The sequence below is a fragment of the Capricornis sumatraensis genome, chromosome 9 (assembly GCF_032405125.1).
Source record: "Capricornis sumatraensis isolate serow.1 chromosome 9, serow.2, whole genome shotgun sequence".
In the NCBI taxonomy this organism is placed as follows: Eukaryota; Metazoa; Chordata; class Mammalia; order Artiodactyla; family Bovidae; genus Capricornis; species Capricornis sumatraensis.
In genome coordinates, this window is record NC_091077.1 from 27,344,155 (window position 1) to 27,357,581 (window position 13,427).

Genomic DNA, 13,427 nt, shown 5'->3' on the forward strand with positions numbered 1-13,427 from the left:
TAATGGTAATATACACATGTGCCTCCCCTCAACGCTACTCTTGGAGGTACAGAAGGATGGATACCAATTCACATTCATTCTTGTATTCCCCACTATTATTGAAGAAATAGTAAGTATTTCAATATTTATAGAACTGAAATGAATTTGTGCAATGGAATGTTCCAAAGGAAGGGGCTGGCCGTTTGGGGCCTTGAATTTCAGTGCGGTTGTGCCTATACTCTACATAATTATTTTCTCAATATCTAAAGAGTTTTAGTTTAACTAAATTAGTCTAAATAGCAGATATTTAGTCTATAATAGATGTTTTCAATCAATCAGAATGAACTCCTTGACTGAGTACCTAAAGGACTGGGAATGTGACAACTTAAAACTTAAGATCTGTGGGGTAGACTTGACTCATTCTGCCTTGTGTAGCTGGACATAAATACTGCCTTTGGATGAGTTCTGAACTAAGAGTTTAGAGTTCCAGTCTTCCCTGTGCCAATTACCACCTCAGACATCTATGAAATGGTGATACCTCTTATTCAGGGAAGTAAAGTTTATAAAAGAATGATTAAATACAAGGCAAATCTACATCATTTGCTAGTTCATCTTTTTCTTGGGTTTGAATTATTAGTATAAAATAAGGATTTTATTTTGGGGTGAGGAAACAAGAATATGTTGTGAGAGTTACACCTATAGGAAATTTTCCCTCAATCATCTTTTTTCAATCAGTAGAGAGGAAAGAACATCAGTTTAAGTTGACAAAGATGAGGGGAAAATGTAAGAGAAGCCAAAGAAAGCAGACACTGGAAGAGAACGTGACCAAAGTGTTTGAAACCACAAATCAAAGCAGTGAATAAAAGCCATTCTTTTTTCTAAAAGGTCAGCTCAAAGTTCAATAAATAGGTGGAATATGCTTTTGCAAATGCACATCTTTTCGTTGAACCAGGCTGTGTTTTTAAAAAACCAGTAAGTGCTGAAATAATGAATGATGCGGATTGGATTTTTAAAATCTTTTCTTTGTTTTTGGATTGAATCTTTACTATTAAAAACTGTGTCACCTTTTTATATTAGTATCAATAAAGCATTTTAGATACCCAACAGCTTGGTACCATAAAAAGTAAAACTGGGCTTATTTAGATATTTACTTTACTCCTACTTAATGTTATAGTGATGTAGAAAATAAGCAAATAAAGAGTCTTCTCCTTTTTAAAAGAAGAGTTTGGGAATAACAAGCATACAACAACCATACTTCTGGATTTTTTTTTTTTTTAAGTACACGAGATAAATGTTACACGAAGCCAATCCTTGTGACCAAATATTTGAGTTTTCAGTTTCTTAAACCAGAAGAGTTTACAGGTCAAACGATGTGCAAATCCTATTACCCACAAGAGTCCTTTCAGAGGGCAGTCACTGTCCAATATTTGTTGTGTTTTATTTCGTTATACTTTCATTGTGCTTCCCGACCCCCCCCCCCCCCGCATCCTCCCTTTTTATACAATTTTTAAAAGTGTGTAACAAGTTTGTGTTAAGTATCCAACAAAGGCAGGCAGTCTTTGAGGGGGGGAAATAAAACGTGTTTCATGTTTTCCACTATTTCTGCGGTCTCTAGAGGATAAACAGGGAAGGGGATGAGGGGAAAACACCCTCACGTCCGAATCACAATCACATAATACTCATCGTTGTGAAGCTACTGATGAGATGCCATCTACGGGACACCGCATCTCCACACGCGTCATTAAGAAGGAAGACAATTAGAATAAATGTGAAGCGCTGTTTCTCGACTTGGCTTGGAAATCTGAAAGTTCGCCCCAGACCTCCCTCGGGATTTATAAAACACCAACGGTGCTTTCGGCTCAAATAATTCCCAGCCCCGCGGGAATGCATGCTGCAGTGCATTCCAGAAAACTCTGCCTTGCCTTTTCTCTACTATAGAATCGGGGGCAAATAAAGAGACCGGGCGCCACAGAAAGAGTTCACGCACAAGTCTGTCCACGTTTAAAGCTCCAGAAAGCCGTGTCCGCTTCCAACTCGCCCCTGGCGGAGAAGTTTGGGCTGCGCGCGTCCTCCCGCCCCGGCTGGGTCCAGCAGAGGATACTTACTGGGCTGAGCCAACTCTGCTCTCCCTCTTCCCGAGCACTTTGGCAGACTTCGTGTCGTCCACATCCTGCTGTAGTTCGGTCATCAGGGCCACGTCTGGACGGCACCTTCACGCCGTCTCCTCCCCGCTTCCCCGGCTCCCACCGTCCGGGTTGCAGGCCCCGCGAGCCCGCCGCGCCCTCCCCTGCGCCCTGGGCCGCTCGGTGCATCCGGGCCGCCCGCGCCGGGGGCCGCCAACCTGGACACGTTCGGGCCGGCGCGATTGGTCCGGGCGAGAGGGGCCGAGCCGGGAGGGAGGGAAGGGGAGGGTCGAAGCGAAGTGACAGCCTCTCCTCCCAACCCAGGAGGCAGAGGAAGAGAAAAAGGAAACCTGTAGAACTCGTCTTTCTGGGAGAGGAAGCTAATTGGCCAAGCAGGTGAAATATTTGCCTAACCCGGCGCCCTATAAGCAGCCTCCTAGGAAACTGGGCCTTTTTTTTTTTTTCTTATCTAGACTAACTACGGAGGTTGAACAGTGGGCAACCAGCTGTAGATACAGGAAACCATACGGTTTTTCGCGCACGGATGCGCTGGGTGGGCTGGCCTGTTCCCCAGCCCAAATTATTCAAGCAGGGTGTAGCCTTCTTGAGGACTGCCTGACAGTCGGTAGTGCAGCAGAGGTGATATGAGCTGGTTACCTGGTTAACCCTTCCTAGTTGATGAGGGCAGAGAGGAGGATGGAGAAGCAGCCATCACAATCTCACCAGCAACTTGGCTACTATGCGCCCAGCCAATGATGAATGCCTCTTCTTCCCCGTCTTGCTGATTCTGCCTGAAGTTTTGTGTTTGGAGCATCCGCTTACTCATTTAAGGAACTTTGAGAGCTACCCTGTTCCAGGCATTATTCTAAACATCCACTTAGTAGAGACAGCAAAGAAAAAACTTTCCTCTGCCCTTCTAGGTTCTTCTGGCTAGTTGAAGAATTACACTGAACTGAGATAGATTAACAGGATAAGATCAAATTAAATTACCTGTGTTCAGGGAACTGCCCAAACATATGTCACCCAAGGACATGTTAAGCAATTGAGGCTTATGAGCCACCTGAGAAAAGAGAATGGGGCAGGCAGGGATTTGGGACTTCAAAGTGTCAACTGAAAAAAAAAAAAACCTGCACAACCTAAAAGTTGAGAATTATGTTTTATTTGGCAGACTTAAGTCCAACAGACAGCCTTTCAGATAGTACTATAAGACTGAACTGAAGTAAGGGAAGAGCCGGGATGTATAGGAGTTTTGGCAACAAAAACCTTAAAAGATGACTAGTAATCAAAGAATAATTGAGCTTCCCAGGTGGCGCTAGTGGTAAAGAACCCGGCTGTCAATGCAGGAAACATGAGAGGTGGCTTCCATCCCTGGGTGGGGAAGATCCCCTGGAGGAGGGCATGGCAATGCACTTCAGTATTCTTGCCTGGAGAATGCCATGGACAGAGGAGCCTGTCGGGCTACAGTTGATAGAGTGGCAAAGAGTTGGACACAGCTGAATTGCCTTAGCATGCAAAGAAAAAACAGACATCTCAGTTAATGAATTTAGCACTTTTCTATGTATGGGGGGAGGCAAGACTCTGTGTTTATTGAAATCGTTCCTTGATATCCACCTTAACTGTCTAGGGCCAGTGTCCTTTTTTCCATCCTAACTCCCATCAGGATGCACAGTTGTGGGTGCCATGTGGTTGATGACTTGATGGGGCTGTAATATCTGTTGTCTACTGATACGGCAGGCAACATTCTTATCCACAAAAGGGAAGGAAGGCCATTCACAAAAAGATGAAAATGAGCAAATGTTTGATAAAATGTTTGCTGGGCCAAACAGAAACAACGGAACACAGAGAGGAATTTTAACAAACAGACTCTGCTTAGGTTCCTCACCGTGTACATACCTAGTTTGCATTATACTGTAGTAATCTTCAGTGACAAGTCCCTTCCTGGATCAGGTCTTCTAGATAAATTTTTTTTGGCAGTTAGATGAGAGGTCAAAGATTCTTCTCCAATCTTTTGAGCCTTGATTATTTTTAGCTTGAAATAATCTGCATGCCAAATGGATACATTTCAGAATGGCAAATTATAGTCCTATCTGAAAGGCTGTCTGTTGGGCTTAAGTCTGCCAAATAAAACATAATTCTCAACTTTTAGGTTGTGCAGCAGAGGTGATATGAGCTGGTTGCCTGGTTAACCCTTCCTAGTTGATGAGGGCAGAGAGGAGGATGGAGAAGCAGCCATCACAATCTCACCAGCAACTTGCCTACTATGCGCCCAGCCAATGAAACGATAGCAAATAAGGTATGTGTTGGTAGATTTCTGATTTACTACAGAGTAGTTAGGATTAAGAAAAACTAATATAAAACCTTATTGTTGGAGGTTTAACTTTATGGCTGGGGAAAAAAATGACTGACTCTATGCTCTGGGGCTGCTTTCAATTTTTCTTTTAAAAATGATTTTAGATTTAAGAATAATTACAAAGAATAGGCAACCATAGCATTTATTTGTGTAGGAAAAATGTCACCTGCCAACAAGCCACTGGAGCTACCCACCACTGTGCACCCTGAAGGGATTCACGATAGAGAAAAACAGGATACTGGCTGTAGACAGTTAACGTGCGCATCAAAGGTATTATTTCAATAAACCCAGATTCTTGCATCTTCCCTTACATAGAAAAATGCTAAATTTATTAATTTGAAGTTTCTGGCTTTCTTTAACAGTAATCTTTTGGTTAAACTACCTGTATTGTTAGGGCTTTGTTTTTGTTTTTTGCAAAAACTATAACCTGGCTTCCCGCTTACCTCTTTGGAACAGTCCCTCAGAGCAATCTGAGAAACTGTCTCCCATTCCATGGAATACAATGTAATTCTCAACTTTTAGGTTGTGCACTTCTTTCAGTCAACAATGTGTGTATAAAAAAAAAAACCAAAACCTACCCTTCTAAATAACCTCAAACATTTTGAAAGTGAAAGTCCTTTTCGAAGTTTTCCTATTCCCTCTATGTTTAGTAGCTGAGAGGACAAAACCATCTTTTTGTGACCTTCTTGCTCCAAAAATGACTCTCATGGCACTTGAAAAGTAAGTAAAAGAAAAAAGTTTACAGAAATTCCATTTGAGTTGGCTTGGTCAGATCTCTCTCTCTCCCTGTTTTTTTCTCTGCATGAGCCTCCCTGGGCAGGGTGGGGAAGGCTCTGGGTGACCCAGAGTCTTGGAGATATTACTCATGCCTTCAGGCTTCCGGTTCCTTCTCTAGTTCACCATCCTACTTGGGATGGGAGTGGATTTAGAATATAGAGGAGGTTGTCACCATCCCAAACTCTGGGTAGTGACTCTCTCATTAAAACTCAGGTGTACTTCAAGCCACCCTCACTGCAGGATTCAGATCAGAAATGACTTTTCGGCCCTCTCAGTATTTTTTTTTATTGCTGTTAAAGCTATGTAACATAACATTTTAAGCATTGGTAAGTGTACAATTTAGGGACATTACATTCATGATGTATGTAACCATCACCACCATCTAGACCCAAAACTTAAAAAAATCACCCCAACATAACTATATCTATTCAACAATAATTCCTCCATCCCATCTTCTCCCAGGCCTTGGTAACGTCTATTCTATTTTCTGTCACTATGAATTTCTCTATTCTGGGGCCTTCATGAAAGTGGAATCAGACAATATTTTTCCTTCTGTGTCTGCTTTATTTCATGAAGCATAATGCTTCCAGGTGCATCCAAATTGTAGCATTTGTTGGTATTTTATTCTCTTTTGTTGTTGTTAAATAATATTTGATTGTATATGCATATTCCACACTTGTTTATTCATTCATCCCTGGAACACGTGGATTGTTTCTACCTTTTGGCTATTGTGAATAATTCTGGAATGAACACTGATGTACAAATATTTGTTTGAGTCCCTACTTTCAATTCTTTGGGGCATATACCTAAGAGTGAAATGCTGGGTCTTTTGGTAGTTCTAGGTTCAACCTTTTCCAAAACCATGGTCAGATCTCTTCTGATCCATGAGTAAAGGCAAGTGTTTATAGCTTCCCCACACAGGCTTACAGTTGAGCTACGGAGCACTCAGTTGCCCTGAAATGCGTTCCTCAGTGCCTGAGATGAGGAATTCCAGAAGTGTGATCTTAAGTGAGAAAGGGAGAGAAAGGTAGGGGTAAGGGAGGGATTTGAGGAGGAGCAGATGGGGGAAAATAGTTGATAGAGTGGGGAGGAATTAGAAAGGAGCTGGGGGACTTCCCTCGTGGTCCAGTGGCTACGACTCCCTGCTCTCAGTGCAAGGGCCCTGGGCTTGATCTCTGATCAGGCAACTAGATCCTGGATCTTACAACAAAGATCCTGTGTGCTGCAACTAAGACCTGGTGAAGCCAAATGAATTTTAAGAAAAGAAAGGAGCTAGTAAATGACATTATTTACTTAGTGGCATTTGATCAAGTATAAATGATGCTGTCACAGCTTCATAATTTATTTATTCTGGGAGCTGTTCTACAATAGGGCTTCCCTGGTGGCTCAGTGGTAAAGAATCCTCCTGCCAATGCAGGAGACCCAGGTTCGATTCCTGGATCAGGAAGACACCCTGGAGAAGGAAATGGCAACTCATTCCAGTATTCTTGCCTGGGAAATTCCATGGACAAAGGAACCTGGTGGGCTACAGTCCAGGGGGTCGCAAAGAGTCGGACACAACTGAGCGGCTGAGCATGCACAGCAGTGAAACAATAGGGGAAACTTAACTATAGCGTGATAAAATAGACATAAGATTATGTCTAAAATACGTTTTGGGATACTCTGGTTTCACACCAGTGGAAAAAAAGCTCTGCCCTCTATTTTCCTTCCTACAAGCCTCTGGGAACAAAATTTCTTCTTTCTGATATCAAAGAAAAATTCTAGCTGATACTTTTTCCAGGTGTTGAAGCAGTTCAAGCAGAAAATGCCTAACCCATCACCTTTCAGGATATAGGGGTTTCCATTCACTAGCTTAGAATATTGTGAACAGAGAACATTGCCTGACATTTCCTAAACAAAGTATGTTGCCCATCATCTCTTTTCTACAAGGATCAAGCCATTAGCCACTCCAGGTACCCATCAATGGTGTACCCTGAGGGGAATTCAGGATAGAGAAAACCAGGAAGGTTTTTTGTACTTTGGAGGCTGGTCCTAGATACTAGATAGTTAAGATGCATACATATCTAAGGAATAATTTTAATGAACTGAGTCTTATATCTTCCCACACATAGAAAAACATTAAAACATTCAGATATCTATTATTTGTGATTAGCAGTGATTTTTTGACATTTGACTGCATGTTTTTTTTCCCCAGCAAAAAGCCGTATATATCTTGGCTCCTTTGTCGCCTCCTCTATCTCTCTTTGCTATGAGAGACTGTCTTCTGGGACATAGTCCTCAATAAGATCCTCAAATAAAACTCAACTCGAAACTTTCAAGTTGTACAGTTTTTCTTCAGTCAAATATTGATCAGATTGTGGTCTGCTTTTAACATGATCAGATACACTGGACATCTGTCCATAGTCTTGGGGCAGAGTTCAAATATGAATTTGGGAATTTGAGTGGCTATTTGGTTGCAATGTATGGTCAAGTAGTTATCTAATTTACAACACAGGGCAGGGTATGTAATTATTAGCCAATATCTTTGGAAGGACTGATGCGAAAGCTGAAACTCCAATACTTTGGCCACCTCATGTGAAGAATTGACTCATTGGAAAAGTCTGATGCTGGGAGGGATTGGGGGCAGGAGGAGAAGGGGATGACAGAGGATGAGATGGCTGGATGGCATCACTGACTCGATGGACATGAGTTTGGGTGAACTCTGGGAGTTGGTGATGGACAGGGAGGCCTGGCGCGCTGCAATTCATGGGGTCGCAAAGAGTCGGACATGACTGAGCGCCTGAACTGAACTGATAAGCACATGTAAAGTGTCATCACATGCCTCTAATTTTATTTATATTGTCTGAAGATGTTTGTCTTAGAAGATGTTGATGCTCTTATCAATATGCAACTTGGAAGTGCTGTAATAATTTAACTATACATAGTATTTAATATACATCACAAGTCAAATAATTTTAGGAACTCTCTTCAGACCATTCCTGTTTTCAATTTAAGGTCACTATGCAGAGGAAAAAATGGGAAAAGACTGAGAGAGTTCAGAGGAGCGCTAGTACAGTGACACTGAAAAACTTAATTATATGACTTAAAAAAAAACTTATATGAAAGTTGAGAAGTGTTTTGTGAAGGGGACCTTTACTGAGTGATTTTTGTCAAAAATGACAGAAAATTTCCGGATGAATACACTCATTAAATGTTGGAGTGGGAATGTATATAATAGGCTATGAAATCCCCTCCTGTAGAGACCTTTGAAAATATTTAAAAAATAAAATAGAATGGGACTTCCCTGGTGGTACAGTGAGTAGAAATCCACCTGCCAATGCAGGGAACATACATTTGATCCCTGGCCTGGGACCACATGCCAAAGAGCAACAAAGGCCTTTGTGCCACAGCTACTGAGCCTGAGCTCTACAGTCTGAGAGCTGCAACTACTGGGCCTGAATGCCAGAACTACTGAAGCCTGTGTGCCTAGAGCCTGTGCTCCATGCTAGAAGCCACAGCAATGAGAAGTCTGTGAAGCACAACAAGGAACAGCCCCCTTTCTCACTGCAGCTAGAGAAAGCCTGCACACAGCAATGAAGACCCAGTGGAACCCAAAATGAATGAATGAATGAATTAAAAAATAAAATAGAATGATTTTAAGCCAGTATTTCCCAAGCCAAGTTATACTGCAGATGGGGAAATTTTAAATACTCAATTTCTTTCTCTAAGGACGAGGCAAGAACTAAGTTTAGCAGTTGTATTGAAATGAACAGGCAAGATCATAAGGGCTTACTGCTCTAGGGGCAGATAGTGGTTGGGAAAAACTAGTATAAATCTGTTTCTATAAGAAAGCAGAAGCAATAACACAACTCTTCTAGCTCAGTACTCTGTTTTTAAATTGAAAAAAAAAAAAAGGAAGGGTCTTCCCCAGTGGTCTAGTGACTGACTGCACTCTTATGCAGGAGGTCAAGGTCTGATACTGGTCAGGGAACTAGATCCCACATGCCACAACAAAACATTCCGAATGCTGCAACTGAAAGATTCCGTGTGCTGCGACTAAGACCTGGTGCAGCCACATAAACAAGTAATAATAAATAAATACTTATATAAATGAAAATAAAGTAACACCATATAAACAATGAATTAGAATCTACCCTGAAGTTATGTGTCTATTTTCTGTGTGATAAATGTTAAAAACCACAACATGTAAAGTGGGGAGGCCTCTGAGACCACCCTGTATAGTGCTTTTCACACTGGGTTCTGGCAGACTGGTGAGGGGAAGAGCTGGCATTTGAGCTTAGGTCTTCTGACTCCAGTCTCTACTTCTGACCACTACACCAATATATAGCCTGTCCTGCTTCCAACAGAACTCTTTCTTCCACTTGTAACTCTTTCTTCCACTTGTATCTCTTTCATTGATTTCTGTTTTGTGTTAGTTCAAGTTGGAGGAAGGGGGGAAACGGTTGTCTATCACACACTACCCAGAGTTAAAAAATCAAACCCATACTATGATTTTTCATATAAGAGGAGAGTGATAAAGTTGGCTTAAAACTGAACATTCAGAAAACTAAGATCGTAGCATCTGGTCTCATCACTTCATGGCAAAAAGATGGGGAAACAATAGAAACAGTGACAGAGTTTATTTTCATGGGCTCCAAAATCACTGCAGATGGTGACGGTCACCATGAAATTAAAAGATGCTTGCTCCTTGGAAGAAAAGCTATGACCAACCTAGGCAGCATATTAAAAAGCAGAGACATTACTTTGCCAACAAAGGCCCGTCTAGTCAAGGCTATAGTTTTTCCAGTAGTCATGTATGGATGTGAGAGTTGGACCATAAAGAAAGCTGAGCACTGAAGAATTGATGCTTTTGAACTGTGGTGTTGGAGAAGACTCTTGAGAGTCCCTTGAACAGCAAAGAGATTCAACCAGTCCATCCTAAAGGAAATCAGTCCTGAATATTCATTGGAAGGACTGATGCTGAAGTGGAAGCTCCAATACTTTGGCCACCTAATGTGAAGAACTGACTCTTTTGAAAAGACCCTGATGCTGGGAAAGATTGAAGGTGGGAGGAGAAGGGGATGACAGAGGATGAGATGGTTGGATGGTATCACTGTCTCAATGGACATGAGTTTGAGTAAGCTCTGGGAGTTGGTGATGGACAGGGAGGCCTAGCATGCTGCAGTCCACGGGGTTGCAAAGAGTCAGACGTGACTAAGTGATTGAACTGAACTGAACTAGAGTTTAGTGACTTACCCAGAATTACAGTGGTCCCATGAGGATGAAGAACCAGCTTTTCTGGCTTCCAGTGGGTGCTTATAAAGGAGAATAAGAGAGTGAACAGTGCAAACAAAGCTTGTTAATGGCAGAGACACCTGCCTTATTAAAGAGTGGGGGGTGGGCAAAGCCCAAGGACCCTTAGACATGTGTTATGCTTACAGGGAACATAATATATGAATCCAGAGCTATCGTTTTTTATAGAATTCAAAATTTTTCTCTATTAATTTTGGCTGGGCTGGGTCTTCGCTGCTGCACAAGGTTTTCTCTAGCTGTGGTGAGTCGGGGCTGCCCGCTAGTTACTGTACACAGGCTTCTCACTGTGGAGGCTACTCTTGTGGAGCACAGGCTCTAGGGTGCACGGGCTTCAGTAGTTGTGGCGCACAGGCTCAATAGTTGTGGCACATGGGCTTAGCTGCTCCGCGGCTCGTGGGGTTGTCCCGGATCAGGGATTGAAGCCTTGTCTCCTGCACTGACAGGTGGATTCTTTACCACTGAGCCACCAGGAGCTGGCTTTGGTGGCTGCATTTCACAGTTATCTGCAGTTATTGCTGCATGACTAACCACCTCAAAGCTTGGTGGCTTGAAACAATATGTATTATTTTCTCTTATGGTTCAATGTACTGATGGAGCTCAGCTGGCTAGTTCCCATTTGGAGCCTCTCATGCAGCTGCAGTCGGATGGCCCCAGGGTTGGAGCCATTTGAAGGTTCGGCTGATGGATGTGAGCTCTCATATCCATGCTTCAACTGAGATAGGTGAAATGGCTGGGGACTAGCTGAACGTCTGAGTCTCTCTGCATGGCCCTCCATGTGGTTAGATTGGGCTTTCTTACACATGGAAGTCCCAATATAGTTGGACTTTTTAACTTGGGAGTTGGCTTCCTTCAGAATATGTGTTCCATGATATCAAGATGGAATCTGCAAGGCTTCCTATGCGATAGCCTGGGACATCAGGTGTCACCTCTGCTGCATTCTGTTGGTCACAGATGAGGCACAGTGTCAGCTCAGGTTCAAGGCAAAAGAACTACCCAAGGTGTGAATACAAGGAGTGCAGTTCACTGTGGGCCAACTTTGGAGCCCAGCTACTACAGTGCAGATAAGAGAGTAGGTCCTCTGAGGCTAGATACATTGTCATTGGGCATGTTGGTAAATGGGCATTTCTAACAGCACTATTCTAAACTTGAGAGATATGGACATGGACAAAACAAGAAAAACCCATACTGCTTGGACTCTTACATTCTAGTGGGAGAGAGCAAAGACTGGTTTACATAGAAAGATCAAGGAAGCCTCTGTAACAGGTGACATCTCTGCTGAGACTTGAAGGAGGGGAAGACAGAAGGGATATGATATCTGAGGGCAAAGCTTACCAGCCAGAGGGAAGGGCGTGGGGAAAGGCCTCCAGGTGGGATTAAGCTTGGCATATTTGAGGAAGGGCAAGAAGGTCATTGTTCTACACCTCACCTGGAGTAAAAGGAGGGAAGAGAAGGGTGGAGGGAGATGGTCTCATAGAGATATTATCTTCTTTGCCCATTTGTTTATTATCTGTCCTCTCCTACCTGAATGGAATCTTCTCAAAAATAAAGGACTTGTCTGTTGTGTTAGCCACTGTATTCACAGTGCCTGGTTCACATTAGATGCTCAATAAATACGTGCTGGATGAATGAATGAATCATTGAATGATTGTTTCCAGTCAGCGGTTCTCAACCACACTCCAGCTCACCCGAGATGTTGATGTTGAATAATATCAGTCTTTTTTTTTTTTTTTTTCAATTTGCAGGGGGTAAAAAAAGAGTGCATGAAAAGAAATATAACTTAAATCCTTTTTAAATCTTCCCTCCCAATTTAGGAAGGAAAACCTTAGGCCTGTGCCACTTCTCACTTGTCTGTTAGCTGAGTACAAGTGCTTCAAACAGGTCAGAGAGGTCACATGACTCCCAGATGGTCTAGCTCTGGAGGAAGTCCAAGAATCACTGTTTATAACCCACAGGCAACAATTTAAAGGGATGGAATCACTCCTGTTTTCTTAGAGAAACATTCATGCAGCTACTTCCTTTCCTTGTTTTGGGCACTGACGACCATGCCACCAGTGTGCAGACTGGCCTTTCTCTTTCCTTGCACCCTGGTTTGGCATGTTCTGTTTTCCTCCCTGTGAAATGTTTGACAAGGCAGTCTATGTAGCACAATCAGCACATTGTTTCAAAGCCAGGTAACATTTAATTGTAATTAAAGTAGTTTCTTCAAGTTGCATTTTTTCTTAATGTCACCAATATCATAGACTTTTAATGGCTTTTCATTCTTTTTTTACATATCTTCATTTTTTGGGACAATTCCTGTTAGCATTTTGTTATCTCTCCTTCCAATCTGTTCTCCATGTAGCACTGTTTATTTTAAAAAATTTATCTAACTAATAACCTGACAAAGAAGGAACATGGGAGAGGGAAACAAAAAACACCTCAGGCAAATAAAGTTTATCTCTCAAGTTTACTTTGCTTTTACTTTTTGGTTGACTCATAAACAGAACCTACATTGGAGGCAAATTGTGCAGTCTATCTGTCCTTCCTTTTTCCCTTCCTTCTTTCCTCCTTTCCTTTTTCCTTCCCTCCAATCAACACTTTTTTGATGCCTTTTATGTGCAAGGCTATATTCTGGGTGTGGTTTCCCTGATGGCTTAGCATTAAAGAATCCTCCTGCCAATGCAGGAGACGAAAGAGACGTGGGTTCGATCCCTGGGTCAGGAAGTTCCCCCGGAGAAGGAAATGGCAACCCGCTCTGGTATTCTTGCCTGGAGAATCCCATGGACATAGGAGCCTGGTAGACTACAGTCCATGGGGTTCCAAAGAGTCGAACATGACTGAGCACGCACGTAGTCACACAGTCAGCTTGCTGTGAGTTTGCAGTGCAGTGGGAAAGTTCATTATACAGATATTTACAAAACATACAC

General features: G+C 42.4%; 1 protein-coding gene across 4 annotated transcripts in view; it reads right to left on the reverse strand.

Annotated features, from left to right (window-relative positions):
- GRAMD2B (GRAM domain containing 2B) overlaps positions 1–13,427 on the reverse strand; it is a 135,337-nt gene that overhangs the window by 73,175 nt on the left and 48,735 nt on the right. Inside the window, exon 1 of one of the 4 annotated variants that reach the window (XM_068979642.1) lies at positions 2,085–2,245. The exons of the other annotated variants lie outside the window; for them this stretch is intronic. Coding sequence (XP_068835743.1) covers positions 2,085–2,167 — 83 coding nt within the window. The 5' untranslated portion in view covers positions 2,168–2,245. Of the gene's footprint in view, positions 1–2,084; positions 2,246–13,427 lie in introns of those variants that run through there. 4 annotated transcript variants of the gene reach the window in all.